The 20555-nt window shown below is 40.1% G+C and overlaps 1 protein-coding gene, 1 long non-coding RNA gene and 1 pseudogene across 3 annotated transcripts; 2 read left to right on the top strand and 1 right to left on the bottom strand.

The window, feature by feature from the left end:
• Window positions 1-1275, top strand: LOC106421697 (annotated as a pseudogene).
• Window positions 1276-1466: 191 nt separating this feature from the next.
• On the bottom strand, window positions 1467-4264 carry LOC106421698. 2 transcript variants are annotated; one of them, XR_007326544.1, is made up of 8 exons: window positions 3851-4264; window positions 3542-3781; window positions 3275-3399; window positions 3112-3180; window positions 2766-3033; window positions 2536-2675; window positions 2064-2181; window positions 1467-1804 (listed from the first exon to the last, which is right to left on the bottom strand). It is a non-coding gene; the product is annotated as an uncharacterized LOC106421698 (long non-coding RNA). The 2 variants fall into 2 exon arrangements; XR_007326543.1 differs by lacking the exons at window positions 1467-1804; window positions 2064-2181 and adding an exon at window positions 2253-2456 and having other exon boundaries at window positions 2766-2888; window positions 2974-3033; window positions 3851-4261.
• A 221-nt stretch (window positions 4265-4485) lies between these two features.
• LOC106421782 (prefoldin subunit 6) lies at window positions 4486-14212 on the top strand. Its single transcript, XM_013862600.3, has 5 exons — window positions 4486-5831; window positions 13005-13075; window positions 13160-13284; window positions 13546-13606; window positions 13926-14212. Exons 1-5 carry the CDS (start codon window positions 5750-5752, stop codon window positions 13980-13982), a joined length of 396 nt encoding a protein of 131 aa, XP_013718054.1. The 5' UTR covers window positions 4486-5749; the 3' UTR covers window positions 13983-14212.
• The last annotated feature ends 6343 nt before the right edge of the window (window positions 14213-20555 follow it).

The raw sequence follows: 20555 nt of genomic DNA, 5'->3' as shown, positions 1-20555 counted from the left end.
TCTATCAAATCGAAGAGCATCAAAGGTTGAGTGATAGCTGATTGGAAAACATTGTTCTAGGGGAGGAGCCCCGGGTTTTATAATACTCAAAAAATGTAAAATGTGGTGGATTTGGGTGATTTTTTGGTTTAGTTGAAGTGGTTTTAATTAAATTTCAGAAATTAGAGTGAAGTTTTTGATGCAAGAAACAAATCAAAAGGGAAGGCTAGATTATAAAACAAACATCACATTGTGGAACCAAGTAAAGTTATGTGGGAAGTCCTTTTAGTCACACTACGGTTATCAAAAAAAATTATCAAAAAAAAAAAAAAAATCCTTGTAGTCACCATTAATAGTGTTATCAATACGTTATTTATACATTCTGAAATAATTTCTTGGTAAAGATGCTTCTAGACAGATATCCATATTCAAATGTCAAAAGCTACGGTATATGTTAAATCGAAATTGGAAAAAGAAATGAACAGCGACAATGTCCATAACATTTTATAAATATACATGATGGTTAGTTATCAAAAAAAAGATGGTTAGTTATAGTAACTCATATCACACTATCACATCCCTAAGTGCCGAAACATAAGAAAATGGCGCATCCTATGATCTTCTCACTGCCTTCACTCATCCTTCTCCACCAAGCAAGTACATCTCAATCTTACTACAAACCAAAGGCTCAAGCATTTCTGCACCCTATTTACAAGGACAAGACCACAAATCTCTACTCCTTGCCTTTGACCATCGGCTCGAACCTCCACAGCCAAAACTTCCTCATTGACCTCAACGGAGCCGCGCCGCTATTGCTAAACTGCACCGCCGCCTCCACCTCCTACCACTCCATCAGATTCGCAAACCCGGACTCTTCATGTCCCAAGAACACAACCAATAAGCCCCTGTGCCGTAAATACGTTTCAACATCGTTTATGGATCGACCAGTCAATGCGAGGCTCTGACATATTGTTGGCTTACTATACACACCTAATGGAGTATACTCCATGGACGTCGAAAGATCTCTACGTTGACTTTGATGTGCACTACGATGCTACTGCCTTGAAACCTATCCCCAAGGCTTTCGGTGGATCCATTGGGCTCGCTAACAACCACTTATCTGTTCCCTCGCAGCTTGTCTCCATGTACAAGCTTCCTCCAAAGATGTCTCTTTGCTTGCCTTCCACGGAAGGTATGAAGTCTTATCACAATGGTGACTTTCGGATCAGCGGCGCTTCTTTTTTCTATCTACCTTACCTTAAAGATGCGTCTAAGATCTTTTCCTCGACGCCTTGAAGATAATTTCTTGTCTTTCTTGATCCTTTTGCTATTTGAGTCTGCTCAATATTTTTAGTACCTTTGCAAAGTGCGTCGCAGAACTCAATGCAACGTACAGCCTGTACGAAGAAGAACACAAAGTGGCGTCTCAGATCAGTGTTTCCAGGATATTTTTCAACAGCATATATCCAAATATAACAACAAACATGAAGTCGAGGGAAAAAGATAAATGTCAATGAAAGCCAAGCTTAAGATCTTATTAAGCTTGTCACCAACAAAGGTTTCTCTGAGTTAATAGATAATGTGAGTCCCTAATATGTACATGACATGATTATGATCTAAGAGAACAAAAGCCTTTGCGAAAGGAAAAGGCAAAGAAGAAGCAATGTATTCTTCAAGCAATGAGTCAAAGAGAGAACATGAAGCATTCTTCACAGCAATCAAATAGTTTGGAGAAGTGGTGGGAGAGACTTATACGATAACTTTCAGTTTCTCTTTGATTTTCTTTTTTTCCTTCAAGACCATGTTGGCAAAGCCTTGCATCGCTCTTTGGTGGATCATACAAAGTCACAGTTTAATGCCAATAAATCAGAAACGTTTCATTTTAAGGAGGATAAAAAGACATCAAATCTCAATAATTTTAAAAGAAGTGTCACTACCAAAAATTTACCAGACAATACAGAGGAGAGAACATCAATAAAATCTTTGCGATAAGTTGTTACTAACAATTTTTATATGTAACTGTAGACGGTAGAAGTGACGAATCAGTTAAATTGCAAGATATGGAAGAGTCTAGAGAATGTAACCTCTATGAAGAATCCCCAGCTGTCTTTGCTTTGGTAACTCATAGTAAAAAACAAAGGGAAAGTTGAGGAGCTGAGCCCCCGCGCTGTGTTAAAGATACATGTGTTGTTGTACCTTAAACTGTCGAGGTGGAGTCAAGTGGTTAGCTTAGTATAGTCATAGTGATTATCAGAACTGATGTATAAGAAGAAGAGAAAAGATGTCTACATTCATATTAATGCACATGTATAATGTTGAAATTCTATTTAAATGGAAATACAAATGAAGATAGCGAATGCGAAGAGGACGTATATCTCAATATTAACAGAAACATAAAATGGGATTAAATGTTGTATCATTGGGAATGTGACATCAGACAAAGTAGGGTTGTTCACAAACTCCTCACCCAGAAACACCTTCAGTATTACAATCAATCACAAGTGAAGACCACAAACACAAGTAGTTCTTAAACTTGAAAAAATGAAGTTTTCTTACCCGTTGCCGTTGGTGGGTGAGGAAGGAGCTGAGTCCTCTGGTGCACTGGAAGTAGCTTTTCTATTCGATTAAAGGTCTCTAACAATATGTCTGCTCTTTCATGCTTGGCAAGTATAAAAGCTCCAAAAAAACTCTTACCCCTGCGTGAGTAATAAATCTATTGATCAGGAACAGAAAAAAACAACAAATAATAAGGTTTTTGTATAAATTTCTGAAAATGAGACTATTACCATTGTTATCAACGAAATCAATTTTCCATCTTTAGGGTCACAAATATGTGCAAGAGCCAAATCAATTCGCCTTTGTATAGTCTTCTCAGTGGTTCTCATCAGATATAATAATTGGTTCAGTACCTCAAAGAAGGGTTTGGCATTAGGGACTAAAACCAAGGCTATACTTAACTAACAACCAGAAGGTCTAACAGAAATAGATTCTCACAGGCCCATGAATCTTGTTATCTAGCCTCTTCAATGTCCTCACCACACAATCCCTAGTCGGCTGTAGATAAAAGACTATAAATCAGAATTTGGAAACGTCATAGATTGGTTTTACAAACATAAGCAGTCAAAAACATACTTGAACGGTGAAGTTGTCATCTTGAAGCCTTTGGATACCTCCAGCCTTAATGAAATCTGCTAGATTTTCCTGTTAAGAAAAATCTTGTTTAGGTACTCATGGTATGTATAGTTACTATAAGAAATAGCTGTATTCAAAATTATTTATTGTGAACTTAGTTTACCTCGTTATCTGCAAGGCCTAAGCAAATGCAATATTGTGTTGGACAGATCCAGTATTCACATCAAGAAGATTTAGTAGTGAGATGATGCCTCCTCTTTGTCCGATGCCAGCTTGATTGTGTGTGTCCTACAACATTTAAAATACTGCATTGAGAATATACCAGCGTATTAAGATATGTTCGAAGCAAAAAAAGAATTGCAACTTTTGTTCTTATCACATAAAAGGTCTGATTTAATAATAATCATCCATAAAGAAAAAACACAAGTACCTGAGCCAATCGACCAAGAGCAAAAGCTGAGATTTCCACGACCTGCTCATCTGATGACTGAAGCATCTTAATCAATGGTGTAATGGCACCTCTCTGGGCAATGTGCACCCTCGAGACATTGACAACGAATGGTCCTTTGTTTCTTGGAGACAGCACGGCTTAACTTGACCATGGTGTAAGGCACCACTGGAATAGCCATGATCGTCAAAAGGGAAACAATGCGCTGAGTTTTTAGGGATCCTGCAAGGAGAAGGTCTGCTATAAATCTGACATCTAAAAACAGAATAAATTCATGATCTGAAGTTATACCAGGGCTGGATCTGAGGGTGTCCATTGAAATTAGGGGTTCTTCGTCACGGCGATCAACTACAATAGATCCCAACTAATCTAGGTAAGGTCTAAACCGATTCAAATTCTTTGCGACTTCTCCTCTGTTTGGATTTGTTTATCTAATCTGTGATTCCAATAAACTCACCGCCTTTTTTTATGTTGCGGGAATCCCAGAAGCGGAGGAGACGGCCAACAATGAATTGAGTGGTACGACCAAGCCGGAGAGAGTCAAAGGTTGAGTGACGGAGTAACTGGAGCAGCAGAGAGAGACAATTTAGGAGAAGTAGAGGAAGCCATGAGTTCTTTTGAGTAGAAGAACTCCTCCGGTGAAGATGAAGTATATATACGGAGAGTTGAGAAAGGGGTTACGAATCGGAACCATTTAATGGTGATTAGAGGGTAGGAGGTAGAGAGATTGAGGTATATAAACGAGGTCGAAGATATAGAGCCCTTTTTCGCTTTTAAACAGATTTTAATTTTTTTTTATAAAAAAATTTAAGTGGATCCCACCACCTGCCGGACATCCTTAGGAGTAAGCAAAAAGTGATCTATTATAATATAGATTGATGCGCTTTTAATCGTATGGTAAAGAAACTTCAATGTATTTTTTTTTTTTTTTTTGTCATCTGAAATTTATTAAACATGAAACCAAATTTTACAAGGAAGCCCAAAGATAGGCAAAGCGTAATATACAACAAAAGTCTCCAGGCAAACAAAAGCTCAAACAAGAGAGCAACTAGAACAGCCCAAAAGGGACTATGAGGACGGCCCAAACAATAGGCCCATTTGTTTATAGCCCCATGGCTTATCGGGAAAGCTGAGTCGACAGGAACGCTGAGATACGTGCACCAACGGAAGAAGACACGTGTCTAGAAAATACAACTTTCACCGGAAAATCAGAGCATCCACAGTGAAGAGATAACAGCTCAACAGAGCACCCGTTGCGAAGAAGACCCAAGGCAGTTGAGAAAAGAAACAGATCTTCGCTTACATAAAAGAGAAGAAACGATTGCATTCAATCGATCTTAGAACACCAAATTATCCTGAACATGTAACACGAACATCTTTAAAGATACATATAAGCTTGAAGATGCGAAAACCCTATCCAAGGGGAGGATGAAACAATCCAGTGATTAGATCGAGATTCATTCGAATCCCAATAGAAGCATAGAGAAGCGGAGAAGACGAGATAAAAGAAAAATCCGGACAGAATCCAGAGCTACACAACATCGAAGAAGATCGATGGTTAGCAAGAGGCCAGACGAAATCATCGGAGAAGAAGATGAATCGCCGGAGTCAAAAGCCGGCCGGCTACACCAAAAGATGGAGAACCGCCAGAGCCGAAGGCCCGAGACATCGGGAGTCAAAAAACCATACAAGATCCGACTATAAACAAAAGAAAGTCTCAAGCTTCAACTCATCCTCTCTGTGAAAGATACGTAGAGAGAAAACAGAGAGGAGAGGAGCTTCTCAAACATTTTGAAACTTCAAAGTATTTATGTAAGCAGTCAAATTTTTAATTCTTTACATCATTTATATATCCAAATTAATCAAATTATGTTTTGCATTTGGTTGAACTCCGTGTTATGGTTGACCGAAGTCGGCACAACATTTTAAACTGGTTTAGACGGTTTAATTCAAATTAGAGTTTTAGCTCAACTTGGATTCGTTAACTAAGAGACTTACAATTGATCCGGTCTGGCTAATCAAAATACTGTTTAAATCTAGTAAATTATTATAATTTACAGAAATGTAATGGGCCTTGTAAACGCCACGGGCTTTTCAGCCCATCTGGAAACAGGGGGTACTAAAGAACTCGACGGCACGGCGGTGAAGCTGTGAGTGAGGAACAAGACGAAGACGAAGACGAAGAAGAAGATGAGTTCGTCATCAATGGCTCTTCGAGATATGCAAAGAGACCTAGAGGCCAAGGCCAATGATCTCGCCAAAATCCAGAAAGGTAATAGGTTCCCTGTTGGATCCATTTATAGCCATTGGGCTTTAATGGAAATTATGAAAAATAAATGACATGGGCATGTGTGTTCAACAGCCCAAAAACAATAATAATGAGAAGAAGATACTTGTCCCACATCGGTGGGAACAAGTAGAAATGAGGTGTTTATATATGGTCACTTGATATCATGTGTTAAACAGCTTGGAGAGAGAGGAAGGCTCCCCACGCGCGCGCCGCCGCCGCCGTCCGGCCGGCTCGGCTTGGCTCGGCTCGGATCTTGGGTCTTGAGTCTTGGTCCAAAAATATTCTTTTTGGACCAAGTTAAGCTCAACATTTTACCATTTAAAATTTCAAAAACAACATGCATTTTATTTTGAAACGACAAGCAGTTTGTCTAGAAAATAAAAACGTCATGATGTTTATCCTCTCGAAATATTTAAACGAGATAAGAAAGAGAGAGATAGCGAGTCTTGGGGAATAAGTTCGTAACTTGAACTTCCCGAGATCTTTGCCAAATCCCCACTAACGAGCGCACGTTATGCAACAGTTACGGGAAGTCGCTCCTCGTCCATCTCTTTAAATACAACTCGTCTCTCTTCTCATTTCTCTAATTTTTTTTTTGACACCTCAAACCAACAGCGAAAATCCCTTAGCGTAAGTCTTAAATACGAGAGTGTTTCGTAGAGTTTATAGTTCGATAGGGCGATCACGAGTGAGGCGTGATTTGTCTGCCATGGTTGTATCCTGGGACTCTATATTCGTACAGTCCCGTCTCACTAACGGAGCGAATATTTTGAGTTAAGGAAAGAGATCATATCTCGACTCCATGTCTCTTTGCGAATACGATTTTTTATCGTTCTTGTATTCGTTTTTACATTCGTTTCTTTCCTTAACATCGCTTTTATTTTATCGTTTATGTCAGTCCGGTTTTCCGGCTTCTACAATCTTAACTCAAAATCGCTTTACGTTTAAAGCTCTAATCGGGTTGAAAAACGATTTATAAAAACGGGTTTTGGAACCGTGTTTGCGATTTGCTTTCCAGCACTTCCGCGAAACGTTTGTTCTTATTTCATAATCGTGTTTGCGATTTGCTTTTTAGCACTTCCACGAAACGTTTATTGTTTATTTCATTACGCTTTGCGGATTGCTTTCTAGCATTTTTCGCAAAACGTTTTTGATACATTCTTAAAACGTTATATACATGAATCGTTTCAGTAACCGCTTTCTTAAGTGAGTTTGTGAAACATTCTAAGTCTATAAAAATGGTTTCTGCGAATGCTTCTAAGCGAGTTTGCAAAACGTTTTCTTAAGACTTATATCGATATGATTTGGTTCAAACACCAAAAATGAACATCGATTTTAAACTATTATTTTCTTTAAAATAATATGTTGTTTGTTGAATGGAGTACTGATTCGTCTTCATGGTTTTCTCTACAGGAAAAACAATGACGAACGATAACAACACCCCCATTGATACCACATATGTCATTCAGACTCCACTCAACGCTGCAGCAACTGATGCAACTGGAGTGACAACCGCTGCAGCAACAACGAGCACTATCCTCCCTGCGGGAAATGCTGCTGATGAAACCACTCGTTGTAGCCTATTCGGTGCTGGTCTTTATCAGACGGGTTCAGTATCAGCAACTGCAAGTGGTCCGGTGGCAGTTCAAACTCCTCCGGCTGTACCTAGCTTGTTCACTCAAGGACTGATGCCAGACAAGTTTGATGGCAAAGGCTTCAAAACGTGGCAGAAGAAGATGATGTTCTTCCTGACAACGATGAAATTGGACAAGTTCATCCAGGAGGACAAGCCCCTGATTCCGTACGGGATTGATGATGTTCATAGTCTTGCAACTGTTGACATATGGGTGCATTCCGACTTCATCTGCAAAGGTTACATTTTGGGTCGTCTCATTGACCCATTATACCGTGTCTACTGTGAGATCCCCACGGCGAAAGAGCTATGGAGATCACTGGACAAGAAGTACAGAGGTGAGGACGCTGGCTGCCAGAAGTATGTGGTCTCAAAGTTCCACGACTTCAAAATGGTGGATTCAAAACCCATCATGGATCAGGTGGAAGCGCTTCAGCTCATTTGCCATGAAATCGCTGCTGAAGGAATGTCCATCTGCGAGACATTCACAACTCTCAGCTTCATTGAAAAGCTTCCTCCAAGCTATGCGGATTTCAAGAACTACTTGAAGCACAAGAAGAAGAAGATGGGGCTCGAGGAGCTCATCATGAGGCTTCAGATGGAATCCAGAAACCGAATTGCTGACAAGGTCACTGCTAAGGAGCACAGTGTCAACATGGCTGAGCACAAAGGCAAAGGAAAGGCACACGCCCATTCTCCTGCCAAGCCTTCCAAAACTGCTGCAGCCCTGAAGGCTTCTGGAAAAAACTTCAAGAACAAAGGCATTGAAATCAATGCGAATGCGAATGTGGAGAAGTTCAGGGGGAAATGTCACTACTGCCACAAAGTGGGGCACAAGACTGTTGAGTGTCGCAAAAAGATCAAGGATGAGAAGGCTCAGGCAAATCTCACAGAGGAGGATCTCGTTGCTGTGGTGACTGAAGCCAACATGGTTGAAAGCAACAACCCCAAGGAATGGTGGTATGACACTGGTGCAACCACCCACATTTGCACCGATAGGGCGATGTTCAGCACCTATCAGAAAAGCATGACTGAGGAGAAGCTCAAGATGGGAAACACTGCAGTCTCCAAGATTGAAGGACGCGGCAATGTGATTTTGAAGATGACATCTGGACATGAGGTCACTCTGACGAATGTGAAGCATGTGCCTGACATGAGGAAGAACCTGGTCTCGGGAACCTTGCTCAGCAAGAATGGATTCGCCACAAATTTTGAGGCGGACAAGCTCGTGATTAGGAAAAATGGGATGTATTTGGGAAGAGGGTATGTTAAGGGTGGACTTGTCAAGTTGAATGTAATGACAGTCCCTCCGAAAGTTGTAGCTTCAAAAGTTTCAATGAATAAGAAAGAGCCAGTTGCTTATTTGGTTGAGTCTTTTAATATATGGCATGAAAGATTAGGCCATGTAAACTACAAATCTATACAAAGATTAATGAATTTAAATCTAATTCCTAAATGCAAAACAAGTAAACAAAAATGTGAAGTATGCGTACAGGCTAAGCTCACGAAAACGCCATCACCTCGTGTTGAAAGAACTAATAAACCTCTAGATTTAATTCACACAGATTTATGTGATTTAAAATACTTACAAACTAGAGGTGGTAAAAAGTACTTTGTGACCTTCATAGATGACTGCACAAAATATTGTTATGTATATTTATTACATAGCAAAGACGAAACCTTAGAAAAATTTAAAGAATTTAAACTCGAGGTCGAAAATCAGCTTAAAACAACTATTAAAGTAGTTAGAAGCGACAGAGGAGGCGAGTATGATGGTCCATTCAATGCATTCTGTAAAGAACATGGAATAATCCATCAAACTACAGCTCCTTACTCACCAGAATCTAATGGAGTTGCTGAACGCAAAAATCGAACTCTAAAAGAGATGATGAATGCAATGTTGCAGGAATCTGGGTTACCCCAGAACATGTGGGGGGAAGCATTGCTTACCACTAATTATATCCTCAACAAAATTCCACACAAAGTAACTGGCAAAACTCCATATGAATTATGGAAAGGTAATTTACCTTCGTATAAATACCTCAAAGTGTGGGGGTGCCTGGCAAAAGTTGCAGTACCGCCACCAAAGAAGGTCACTATTGGACCTAAAACAGTGGATTGCATCTTCATCGGATATGCACATAACAGTAATGCTTATCGATTTCTGGTACATAAATCTGAAATATCAGACATTCATGAAAATACAGTCATGGAATCAAGAAATGCATCTTTCTTCGAAAATATTTTTCCATATAAGGAAAAACAAGGTTCAAAACGAACTCGAGAAGAAAGAGACAATGACAAAAACTCAGAAACTCAGACAAACGTCGAGATTTCTATAAATGATATTTCAGAAAATGAAGAAAAAGATGAACCTCGAAGAAGCAAAAGAGCTCGAAAACAAAAATCTTTTGGAGAAGATTTCCTAATGGCATTTTTAGTAGAAAATGTTCCAAAAACTTTGGCAGAAGCCATGGCTTCACCAGAAGCTCCATTCTGGAACGAAGCGGTCAGGAGTGAATTTGATTCGATCATGCAAAATTATACTTATTACATAACGGATTTACCACCTGGCTGCAAAGCATTAGGGAATAAATGGATAATGACACGAAAACCTGGTGGAAAATACAAGTCTAGGCTTGTAGTTCAAGGATTCCGACAAAAGGAAGGCCTTGACTATTTTGATACATATTCTCCAGTGACGAGAATAACATCAATAAGACTGATGATAGCAATCGCAGCCTTAAGAGACTTAGAAATCCATCAAATGGATGTAAAAACTGCTTTTCTAAATGGTGATTTAGAAGAGGAAATTTACATGAAACAACCTGAAGGTTTTGTCATTCCCGGACAGGAAGACAAAGTATGTCGACTTGTAAAGTCACTTTATGGGCTTAAACAAGCTCCTAAACAATGGCACGAAAAATTTGACAATACAATGATGTCAAATGGTTTCAAAATAAATGAATGTGACAAATGCATATACTACAAAACTACCAAAAATGCGTATGTTTTGCTATGTCTATATGTAGATGATATGCTCATTATTGGAAGCAATAAAGACATTATCAATCAAACAAAGAACATGCTCAAAGGGACATTTGAGATGAAAGACTTGGGATTAGTAGATGTAATTCTCGGGGTTAAAGTCACAAGAAATTCAAACGGAATTATCTTAACCCAATCTCATTATGCTCAAACAATATTAGAGAGATTTAAAAATTACTCTAATAGTACGGCAAAAACTCCGTTAGATCCCCAAATGCACTTGACAAAGAATTCAGGTGAAGCGGTTTCACAAAACGAGTATGCACGTGTGATCGGAAGTCTCATGTACTTGACCAATTGTACTAGACCGGATCTGGCGCATGCAGTAAACGTACTTAGTCGATATACAAGTAATCCAGGTCATACACACTGGAAAGCTATAACGAGGGTACTCAATTACTTGCGCTACACCAAAGATTTTGGGCTTCACTATGGTAAAGAACCAGCAGTTTTAGAAGGATACAGTGATGCTAACTGGATATCAGATTCTAAAAACTCAAAATCCACGAGTGGATATGTCTTTACACTAGGAGGAGCAGCAATATCATGGAAATCTACCAAACAAACAGTGTTAGCCAGATCTACCATGGAATCTGAGTTCATAGCCTTAGACAAAGCAGCAGAAGAAGCTGAATGGCTTAGAAATTTTTTGGAAGATATTCCTATGTGGGAGAAACCTGTGCCAGCTATACGCATACATTGTGATAGTCAATCAGCAATAGCTCGGGCTCAGAATAATCTCTACAATGGTAAATCTCGTCACATCAGAAGACGACATAAAACCATTAGACAACTTATCTCAACTGGTGTAATCACAATAGACTACATCAAATCGGCTGACAACCTAGCGGATCCATTTACTAAAGGTTTGCCACGAGATGTTGTTGCTAAATCATCAAAAGGAATGGGTTTAAAGCCTATAACGAATGAGGATGCTTGATTGCAACCCTACCTATCATGACTGGAGATCCCAAGACGTAGGTTCAAAGGGAAAACAAAATCAAACAGAATCTAACCAAAGCACTTGAGACAAAGTAGTCTCTTCCCAGCTCCTAAGATGATAAAAGTGCTAACAAACTGATAAGGATAAGCATAAGCTTTTAATGATTCCATAGCTTCTAAGCGGAGTATTACTCAATACTTTTCATGGTCAATCACCTAATGAGTGTGAAATGGGGCCGTTTCTAGGAGAATGAATGCAAGGCTATATTCTCTAAGTTCACTCATGAAAACCAGGAATAGTTCAGGGCCACAATGAACACAATAGAGAACTAAGTTCTACGAGAAAATGAAGCTGCGTTATGCTTGTTGTCTCGGTTTACATAAAACACCGGTTGGTTCAAGACATCATGTTCACCTTCTGATAAAGTAAACCTGACAGATATTAACTATGAGTGGTTCAAGGCTTAAAAATACCACCAATTCAAACACAGTGAATTTTTCGCAAACACTCTCGATAAGTCTGTCCAGTCTAGTAAGGATTAGAATAAGTATAGTTTTTAGAGTCTATCGAGTCTGCATTTAGTCTGCATATGTTTAGAAGAGTCATTTCTATTCATGTGGGGGATTGTTGGATCCATTTATAGCCATTGGGCTTTAATGGAAATTATGAAAAATAAATGACATGGGCATGTGTGTTCAGCAGCCCAAAAACAATAATAATGAGAAGAAGATACTTGTCCCACATCGGTGGGAACAAGTAGAAATGAGGTGTTTATATATGGTCACTTGATATCATGTGTTAAACAGCTTGGGCTTGGGCTTGGGCTTGGGCTTCTTTTTGGACCAAGTTAAGCTCAACATTTTACCATTTAAAATCTCAAAAACAACATGCATTTTATTTTGAAACGACAAGCAGTTTGTCTAGAAAATAAAAACGTCATGATGTTTATCCTCTCGAAATATTTAAACGAGATATGAAAGAGAGAGATAGCGAGTCTTGGGGAATAAGTTCGTAACTTGAACTTCCCGAGATCTTTGCCAAATTCCCACTAACGAGCGCACGTTATGCAACAGTTACGGGAAGTCGCTCCTCGTCCATCTCTTTAAATACAACTCGCCTCTCTTCTCATTTCTCTAATTTTTTTTTTGACACCTCAAACCAACTGCGAAAATCCCTTAGCGTAAGTCTTAAATACGAGAGTGTTTCGTAGAGTTTATAGTTTGATAGGGCGATCACGAGTGAGGCGTGATTCGTCTGTCATGGTTGTATCCTGGGACTCTATATTCGTACAGTCCCGTCTCACTAACGGAGCAAATATTTTGAGTTAAGGAAAGAGATCATATCTCGACTCCATGTCTCTTTGCGAATACGATTTCTTATCGTTCTTGTATTCGTTTTTACATTCGTTTCTTTCCTTAACATCGCTTTTATTTTATCGTTTATGTTAGTCCGGTTTTCCGGCTTCTACATTCGCTAGATTCGAAATCTTTCTCTTGTTTGTGTCTAAAAAAAATTTAGTTTCATACTTGAGAAATCGCGAAGAATCACCAGCTGAGGAAGAAGTATACGATCCAACTCGGTGAGAACGAGCTCGTTCTTAAGGTATATACATGTCTCACTCTTTTGTATACAGAGTATGATTCTGAGATTGAAAGAGAACGATTTTCGATTTTTGATAAAATACAGGAGTTGGATTTGCTAGAAGACGACGCGAACGTATACAAGTTGATTGGTCCAGTGCTAGTGAAACAGGATTTGGCAGAAGCTAATGCCAATGTTCGCAAACGTATTGAGTACATCTCTGCTGAACTGTACGTTTTCTTTCTTCTTCTTCTTCAACTTGGTGTTGAAGCTACTGTAGCCAAGTTTCTTCTTTTGGATTGTTACATCAACTTGGAAAAAAAGAGAGAGATCCTTTCGTTCTAGTCCTATGATACTAATGAATGCTGTTGATGCTGTGAGAGTATGGATATGTAGTTTTGCACTTATGTGAAAACATGACTTCCGATGTTGATCATGTGTTTGAGCTATATAGTGTCATGCCCCTTAGGAATAACGTTTATTGTTTGCAGGAAACGGATTGATGCAACTCTCCAAGATAACGAAGGACAACAAAACAGCAAGAGGGAAGCAGTAAGTCATCCCTCTCACAGATTATATGCTTATTTGAATGCATTTCAACATGGATACTAACACCAGTAATACTCCGAACACTGATGCTTAAATTTACTTAGCTTAAGAAATATACAGTAGACGTTTTCTGGGTCCGCTTATGCATGTCCTGGAAGTAATGACTTGAACTGAGTGCGCTCCTTTGTCTTTTTGAGCGGTGGATTTAGCACCATTTAAGAGTTTGTTTTGTTTGAAAGAAGAGAGACGAATGGACATAAATGAAACTTGTTCTTTTGCTTAAACTAGTGATGACGATCTTTATGGAATCAAACTCTTGCAGATGATGAAGTTACAACAACGGCTACAATCTATCCAGGCAGGAAAAGCAAAGGCTTGATTGAGCTAGTCAGTTGCAGTCGCATTTGTCAAAGCCCTTCACTTGTGCTCGGGCACAGTCTTAATGGTTTCATATTTGGTTATTGAGGGTTCTTGTGGTTTTAGTTTTGGTGGTGATCCCTTTGTGTCGCTGATCTTCTTTTTATTGACAACTGCACTTGAATGTGTGTATAATAAACTTATACAGATCTTGTCGCCCTCTCTAGTTATGAAATTTGGAGATTTACACTAGTAGCTTCTACCATACATAGTTTTACTCCAAACAAAACCTACCTCTGTGTGGAGGTAAGCAGTTGCCCAGTGGCAGTGACTATATTTCAATCTTGCTTCTCATCCTCATCTACACAAACCCTTTTGTTTTGTTATACCACACATTCTGTCATATACTTCAGTGGCTAAATTTATGAGTGCAAGAAACTTCCACTACAAGAAAACAGCGGTATTCTGACGGACATTCCGACGAAAAATGAAATTCTCGGAATATACCGAGGAATTTCCGGGGAAATTCCGAGGAAACACAAAATTGGGGTTCCTTGGAATTTCCTCGGAATATACCGACGGAATTCCGAGGAAACCTCAGTCCGTCTGAATATTCCGAGGAAATTCCGAGGAACAATGTGTTCCTCGGAAAAAACCGATGAATTCCGAGGAAATATTATAGCCGTTGGAGAGCCGTTGAGGGATTTTACAAAATTCCGAGGAAATTCCGACGAACTAGCCTTTTCCGTCGGAATTCCGTCGTAATTTCCTCGGTATGTCGGCAGGATTTAAACTATAAATACAAGCACTCCTCTTCCTCTTCTTTCACTCCATATCTTCATCCTCCCTCTTACTCTATTTACACACGAATTTGATTCATAAAAAATATGTCTTCTTCAAATTATTTTCGTTCTTGGATCGATCGACCTCATTTGGATCCGAACACGAGATTGCTTACGGAAGAATACCAACGAGGTATAACCGAATTCATGGGGTTAGTTCACCGACAACCGGAAGCAAAAACAGGTATGTTAAGATGTCCTTGCTCTAATTGTAAAAATAGAAAGGTTATTAAAGAGTGGGATGTTTGGACTCATCTATATTTGAGTGGGTTTACACGAAGTTACAAAATTTGGTATCATCATGGGGAAACTGATTATGAACATGGTAGTACTAGCGAACCTCAGCCAGCGGTTAGATTAGAAGAACCAATTAGAACGGATGTAGATTATGGTGTAGGTACTGAGCAGATGGTAAATGATCATTTTAGAGGGGAAGATTTACCCAATGCAGAAGCTAGGAGATTTTATGATATGTTGGATGCTGGAAAGCAACCATTGTACGAAGGTTGCAGAGATGGTCATTCAGCTTTATCATCTGCTACAAGATTGATGGGCATTAAAACAGATTATAATTTGGCTGAAGACTGTGTGGATGCGATTGCTGATTTTGTAAAAGGTATTCTACCCGAGGATAATGTAGCTCCTGGTTCATACTACGAGGTTCAGAAACTCGTAGCTGGTCTTGGTTTATCGTATCAGGTAATAGATGTATGCAGCGACAACTGCATGATTTATTGGAGGGCGGATGAACAGCGGGTTACATGCAAATTTTGTGGAAAGCCTCGTTATAAAGATACGAGTGGAAGAGTTCCAGTGCCATATAAAAGGATGTGGTATTTACCTTTGACGGAAAGGTTGCAGAGGTTGTATCTGTCTGAACGCACAGCGCAACCAATGAGATGGCATGCGGAGCACTCAACAGATGGTGAGATCAGACATCCTTCAGATGCAAAAGCGTGGAAGCATTTCCAATCAAAGTATCCCGACTTTGCGTATGAGAGAAGAAATGTCTACCTTGGATTATGTACTGATGGTTTCAGTCCGTTTGGCAAGAGTGGAAGACAGTATTCTCTATGGCCCGTCATTCTTACACCATACAACCTCCCCCCAAACTTGTGCTTGCGACGAGAGTTTTTGTTTCTCTCGATTCTCGTTCCCGGACCAGAGCATCCTAAGAGATCACTTGATGTGTTTCTTCAGCCACTAATATATGAGTTGCAACAACTATGGGCTCAAGGTGCTGAAACATACGATGTTTCGTGTAAAGAAAACTTTCAAATGCGGGCAGTACTAATGTGGACAATAAGTGATTTTCCAGCATATGGTATGTTGTCTGGATGGACAACGCATGGAAGGCTATCATGTCCATATTGTCAAGATAACACTGATGCTTTCCAACTAAAACACGGAAGGAAAACGTGTTGGTTTGACTGTCACAGGAGATTCCTACCACCTGATCATCCATATCGTAGGAGTAGGAATTTGTTTACGAAGAACAAGAGGGTGTTTGACAGTCCACCTCCGGAAATTTGTGGGAAAGATTTGAAGATACAACTAAGAGATTTTGGTGCAGAAAGGACGCCAGAAGTCGGTGGACATGAGCGTTTTCCGGTAGATGCTGTTGGAGAACTACATAACTGGCACAAAAAAAGTATTTTCTGGGATCTGCCATACTGGGAGGATCATCTGCTAAGGCATAATTTAGATGTCATGCATATTGAGAAGAACTTTTTTGACAATCTCATGAACACGATCCTTAATGTTCAAGGTAAAACAAAGGATAATTTGAAGTCAAGACTGGATTTAGTCGATATATGTGCTCGTTCAGAACTTCATGTTGATGAGAATGGTAGGGCTCCTTTTCCCATATACCGACTTGATGCAGCGGGAAAAGATGCGTTCTTTGATTGGATTTCAAACGATGTGGAATTTCCAGACGGTTACGCATCAAATTTGCGTAACTGTATCGACAGAAAGGAAGGAAAGTTTACTGGCTTGAAAAGCCACGATTGCCATGTAATGATGCAGCGCCTCCTTCCGTTCGCCTTCAAGGAACTATTACCACGAAATGTTCATGAAGCAATTGCAGGGATAAGTGGTTTCTTCCGCGATTTATGCACGAGATCAGTGACTCTTGAAGGTATTGAAAATTTGAAGACTAACATAGCCGTGATTCAGTGCAACCTTGAGAAGATATTTCCTCCCTCATTTTTTGATGTTATGGAGCATCTTGTTATTCACCTGGCAAGAGAATTGGAACTTGGTGGTCCTGTGCAGTATAGATGGATGTATCTGTATGAGCGGTATATGTTCCATTTGAAGAAGATGGTGAAAAATTTAAGTAGGGTGGAAGGTTCTATAGTCGCACAGATGATCAATGAAGAAACTTCAAACTTTGCCGAGTACTACTTTCCAGCAGAAGTTCAGACCAAAAACAGAAGACCTGCTCGGCATGATGATAGAGGCGAACGGGCAACATATCATGTTACGGTTCCAGACATTTTCACAGATGTTGGACGACTTAGCGGAAAACCAAAGGACCGTCGACTTACTGAGCAGGAGCGCAGTCATTTGCAAACATATTTGCTCACCAACTGCGAAGACGTTCTTCAATATGAGAGGTAAATAAATGAGCTTACAAATTTTTATTTTAACAAGTTGAAATTTAAATCTTAATTAATTACATTATTGTCATCATATACAGGATTTTCATGGCAGAAAAGCGGTTCGAGTATAGATACGCCACAGAGGACGAACTAGAAGAAATGAAGCAGAGAGAATTTAGTGGATGGATGTTTACTTATGTGAGTGCTTTAAACAAATTAAAATATATTTTATCACATATTTATACTAATTCACATTTATTGATATATATATATATATATGTGCTATTAATAGGTGTCTGCTGGTTTGGCCAGAGGTGAAACATTTGACGATTGGATACGTGAGATGGTCGTTGGACCAAACTTTGTTGTGAAGTCATATCCGAGATTTTGTACTCGAGGATATGCATTCACAACTCAGAAGAGGAGACGTTCGAGTACGACTTATGATGCTGGCGTTTGTTCTGCATCAGGAGATGATGGATGATGTATACTACGGACACATACATGAGATTTTGGAAATTAAGTATTTGGGCATGGTTGGATTGCGCTGTACTGTTTTCTATTGTGATTGGCACGACAACACCCCAGATCGAGGTGTGAGAACAGATGCATTTGGTGTTACATCAGTAAATTCGAGGCGAAAGCTGCAATATTATGATCCTTTCATTCTTGCTTCTCAGGCCGATCAGGTAATTAAATGTTAATTATTCAGAATGATTCATCATCATGTGTATTAATTTATAATTTTTCTAAATGTTACAGGTTTGTTATATCAAGTACCCCCGGGTAAGGAACAGAGATGATCCATGGGTTACTGTTACAAGACTCAACCCGAGAGGCCGAGTTCAGGGAAGTTCTGAGCTGGAAGACCCACTACAACCAAGCACATCCGGCAACTTAAGTGCAGCAGAAGATTTAGCTGGAGTTGGCCTTGTAGTCGATTTAACCGACTTTGGAGAGGAAGCCGTCGTTCACGTAGAGGATGAACCAGTGATTGGAGAGTTTCACCAAGATCCAGATTCAGATTCATCTGGTGATGATGACTCGGAAACAGACTACCATTGAACTTATTATTTTTTTTTTTAAGAAATACCGAGGAAATTCCGAGGAACACTTGATATAACCTCTTTCCTCGGATAATAGTTATTTGGTTTATCTAGCAAGGCAAAGCTGAATACGAATTAAAAACTACTCAGAACACAACCAAATAAAACGAAGAAACCATGTAAAAGAAATACGAACTCATAATTAAGAAACCCAAAAAAAAAACTCAGTTCAAAATTAACAGAAAATAAGACCATAAAACGTTAGAATAGAAAAGAAAATAAAATAGCCGGTGATAGCTCCTACTCCTCGTCTCCTGCTCCAGATGTTCCTGCATCGTTGGGTCTCTTGGACCTCTTTCTTACCCTGTGTGTACCACTCGAACCCGAACCAGAGCTGGATGGAGAGTTGTCCCGATGAACTACATCATCCTTTTGGCAACGACACGGCCTGATACGTGAAATGGCAGCCCAGATCTTGTGTAGCATGTCGTTGTTTGTCTTTATGCTCTGATCTCTCCAATGTTGTTGCTGGCGCGAAGTGGCGTTCGGTGGAAGCTCTTGCAGCTTGTACTGGCTGGAGTCTGATGGGAGTAGCTGATGGGGTTGTGAATCATCTGGAATGGCTTGTGCAGCCTCATCTTCTCCTTCTTCATCAACCACGCCCTTGCCTTTGGTCTGATATTTTGGCGTGAAGAAGGATGGCTTGTCTACTAGTGCGGTAGCAGGGGGTAGGAACTCAACTGCAGCCTCTGAAAGTAGAGAAGTCAGACCGATCTGAGGCAGGTGGCAGTAGAGTGTTTTCTTCGCTCGGTCCTGGAATACGTAGACGTAAGGACCATCCCGATGGATCCTCGAGTGGGGACCAGCTATGAACTCCTTACTTACTAGAGAAATGACATCCAGGTAGTTCCAAGCAATGTTGTTCGATCTGTCCAGTGCTACCTGCTGGTTCTTGCAGTCTACACCCACATGTCTAAGGATCCGAGTAATCACTGCACCAAATCCACATGCATTGCTCTTGGAATTGGTTACTTTCCCCTTGTATCCTGCTAAGTTTGCGGCCAGCACCGCTCCCATGTTGAAGGCAGTAGCAGGTGGGAATGTAGAGTTTCCAAATGCCGGTAGCAAATGCCTCACACCTTGGTACAGGAGGCACAACTCCCATTGCGTGACTGATGCGGCTGTGGTTGTCCCGTATAGCAATGAGCCAATGAGGCGTGTGGCATATCTCAGTACTGGGCTCCGGATAAGTGACTCCTTTGCCTGAGAAGATCTATAAACCCCTGTGCCAATCGTTTCCCAGAAGTTCAACAGCTCTGAAGTCCAATAAAGACCAGATGTCCTCTCCCCTGCACTCAATCCAAATAGTCCGCAGAGGTCTGTGAAAGATACCTCATAGTATACTTTCTGCACTACGAATGCCAGAAAACCTTCCTGATGGCTATCATCGGGACGGGTGACGTATGCGGATGCTATGAACTGGCGTACCAACTCCGGATAAGTGGGTTCGTTGAGGTTGCATAGTTGGCCTAGACCCATGTTCTGGAACAGTCCTTCAATGTCTGCTTGGATTCCCAATATTGTCATCGTCTCAGGACATGCTAGTTGTGTAGCCGGAACGGCTACCTTCTTCATGTTGTTGTAGTGGGTGGTATCAGACTTATCCCACTTCTTTGGCCTTTGCTTCTCCAGCTGAGACGAACCCTCTTCTTGTGTGTTCTTCTTTGCTGACATTTTCGTGCGCTTCATTCTCTACAAAATAGAATCATTGCTCTCAACATGGTTATAATCAATTAAGAACTCAAAGCAACATGAAAATGAAAAGCGAAATCGAGTTGTGATAAAAAAAAACCAAATTGAAAAAAATTCTCAATCCCTAAATCATCTCAAATCCTGTTCCAAACTCGTTGATCACAGACAATTGTGTTCTATTCCATGTTTAAACATCTGTTTCATGCATATTTGATCAAGGAATCAACACGGAAATAAGAAATTCACAAAACCCAAAAAATTGCTCAAGAACACGATTTCAGAATGTGGAGATTCGCGGAGTATACCTGTCTTAGGGTGAAGACGAGTGTAGGAATCAGGTAGAGCTCGA

The sequence above is a fragment of the Brassica napus genome, chromosome C7 (assembly GCF_020379485.1).
Source record: "Brassica napus cultivar Da-Ae chromosome C7, Da-Ae, whole genome shotgun sequence".
NCBI lineage: Eukaryota > Viridiplantae > Streptophyta > Magnoliopsida > Brassicales > Brassicaceae > Brassica > Brassica napus.
This window is presented reverse-complemented; position numbering and strand designations above follow the sequence as displayed.

Coding starts and splice junctions, on each gene's coding strand:
- LOC106421782 (XM_013862600.3), top strand. CDS start 5,750: ATGAGTTCGTCATCAATGGCTCTTCGAGATATGCAAAGAGACCTAGAG. Junction 5,832..13,004: donor TCTCGCCAAAATCCAGAAAG/GTAATAGGTTCC, acceptor TTCATACTTGAG/AAATCGCGAAGAATCACCAG. Junction 13,285..13,545: donor GAGTACATCTCTGCTGAACT/GTACGTTTTCTT, acceptor TATTGTTTGCAG/GAAACGGATTGATGCAACTC.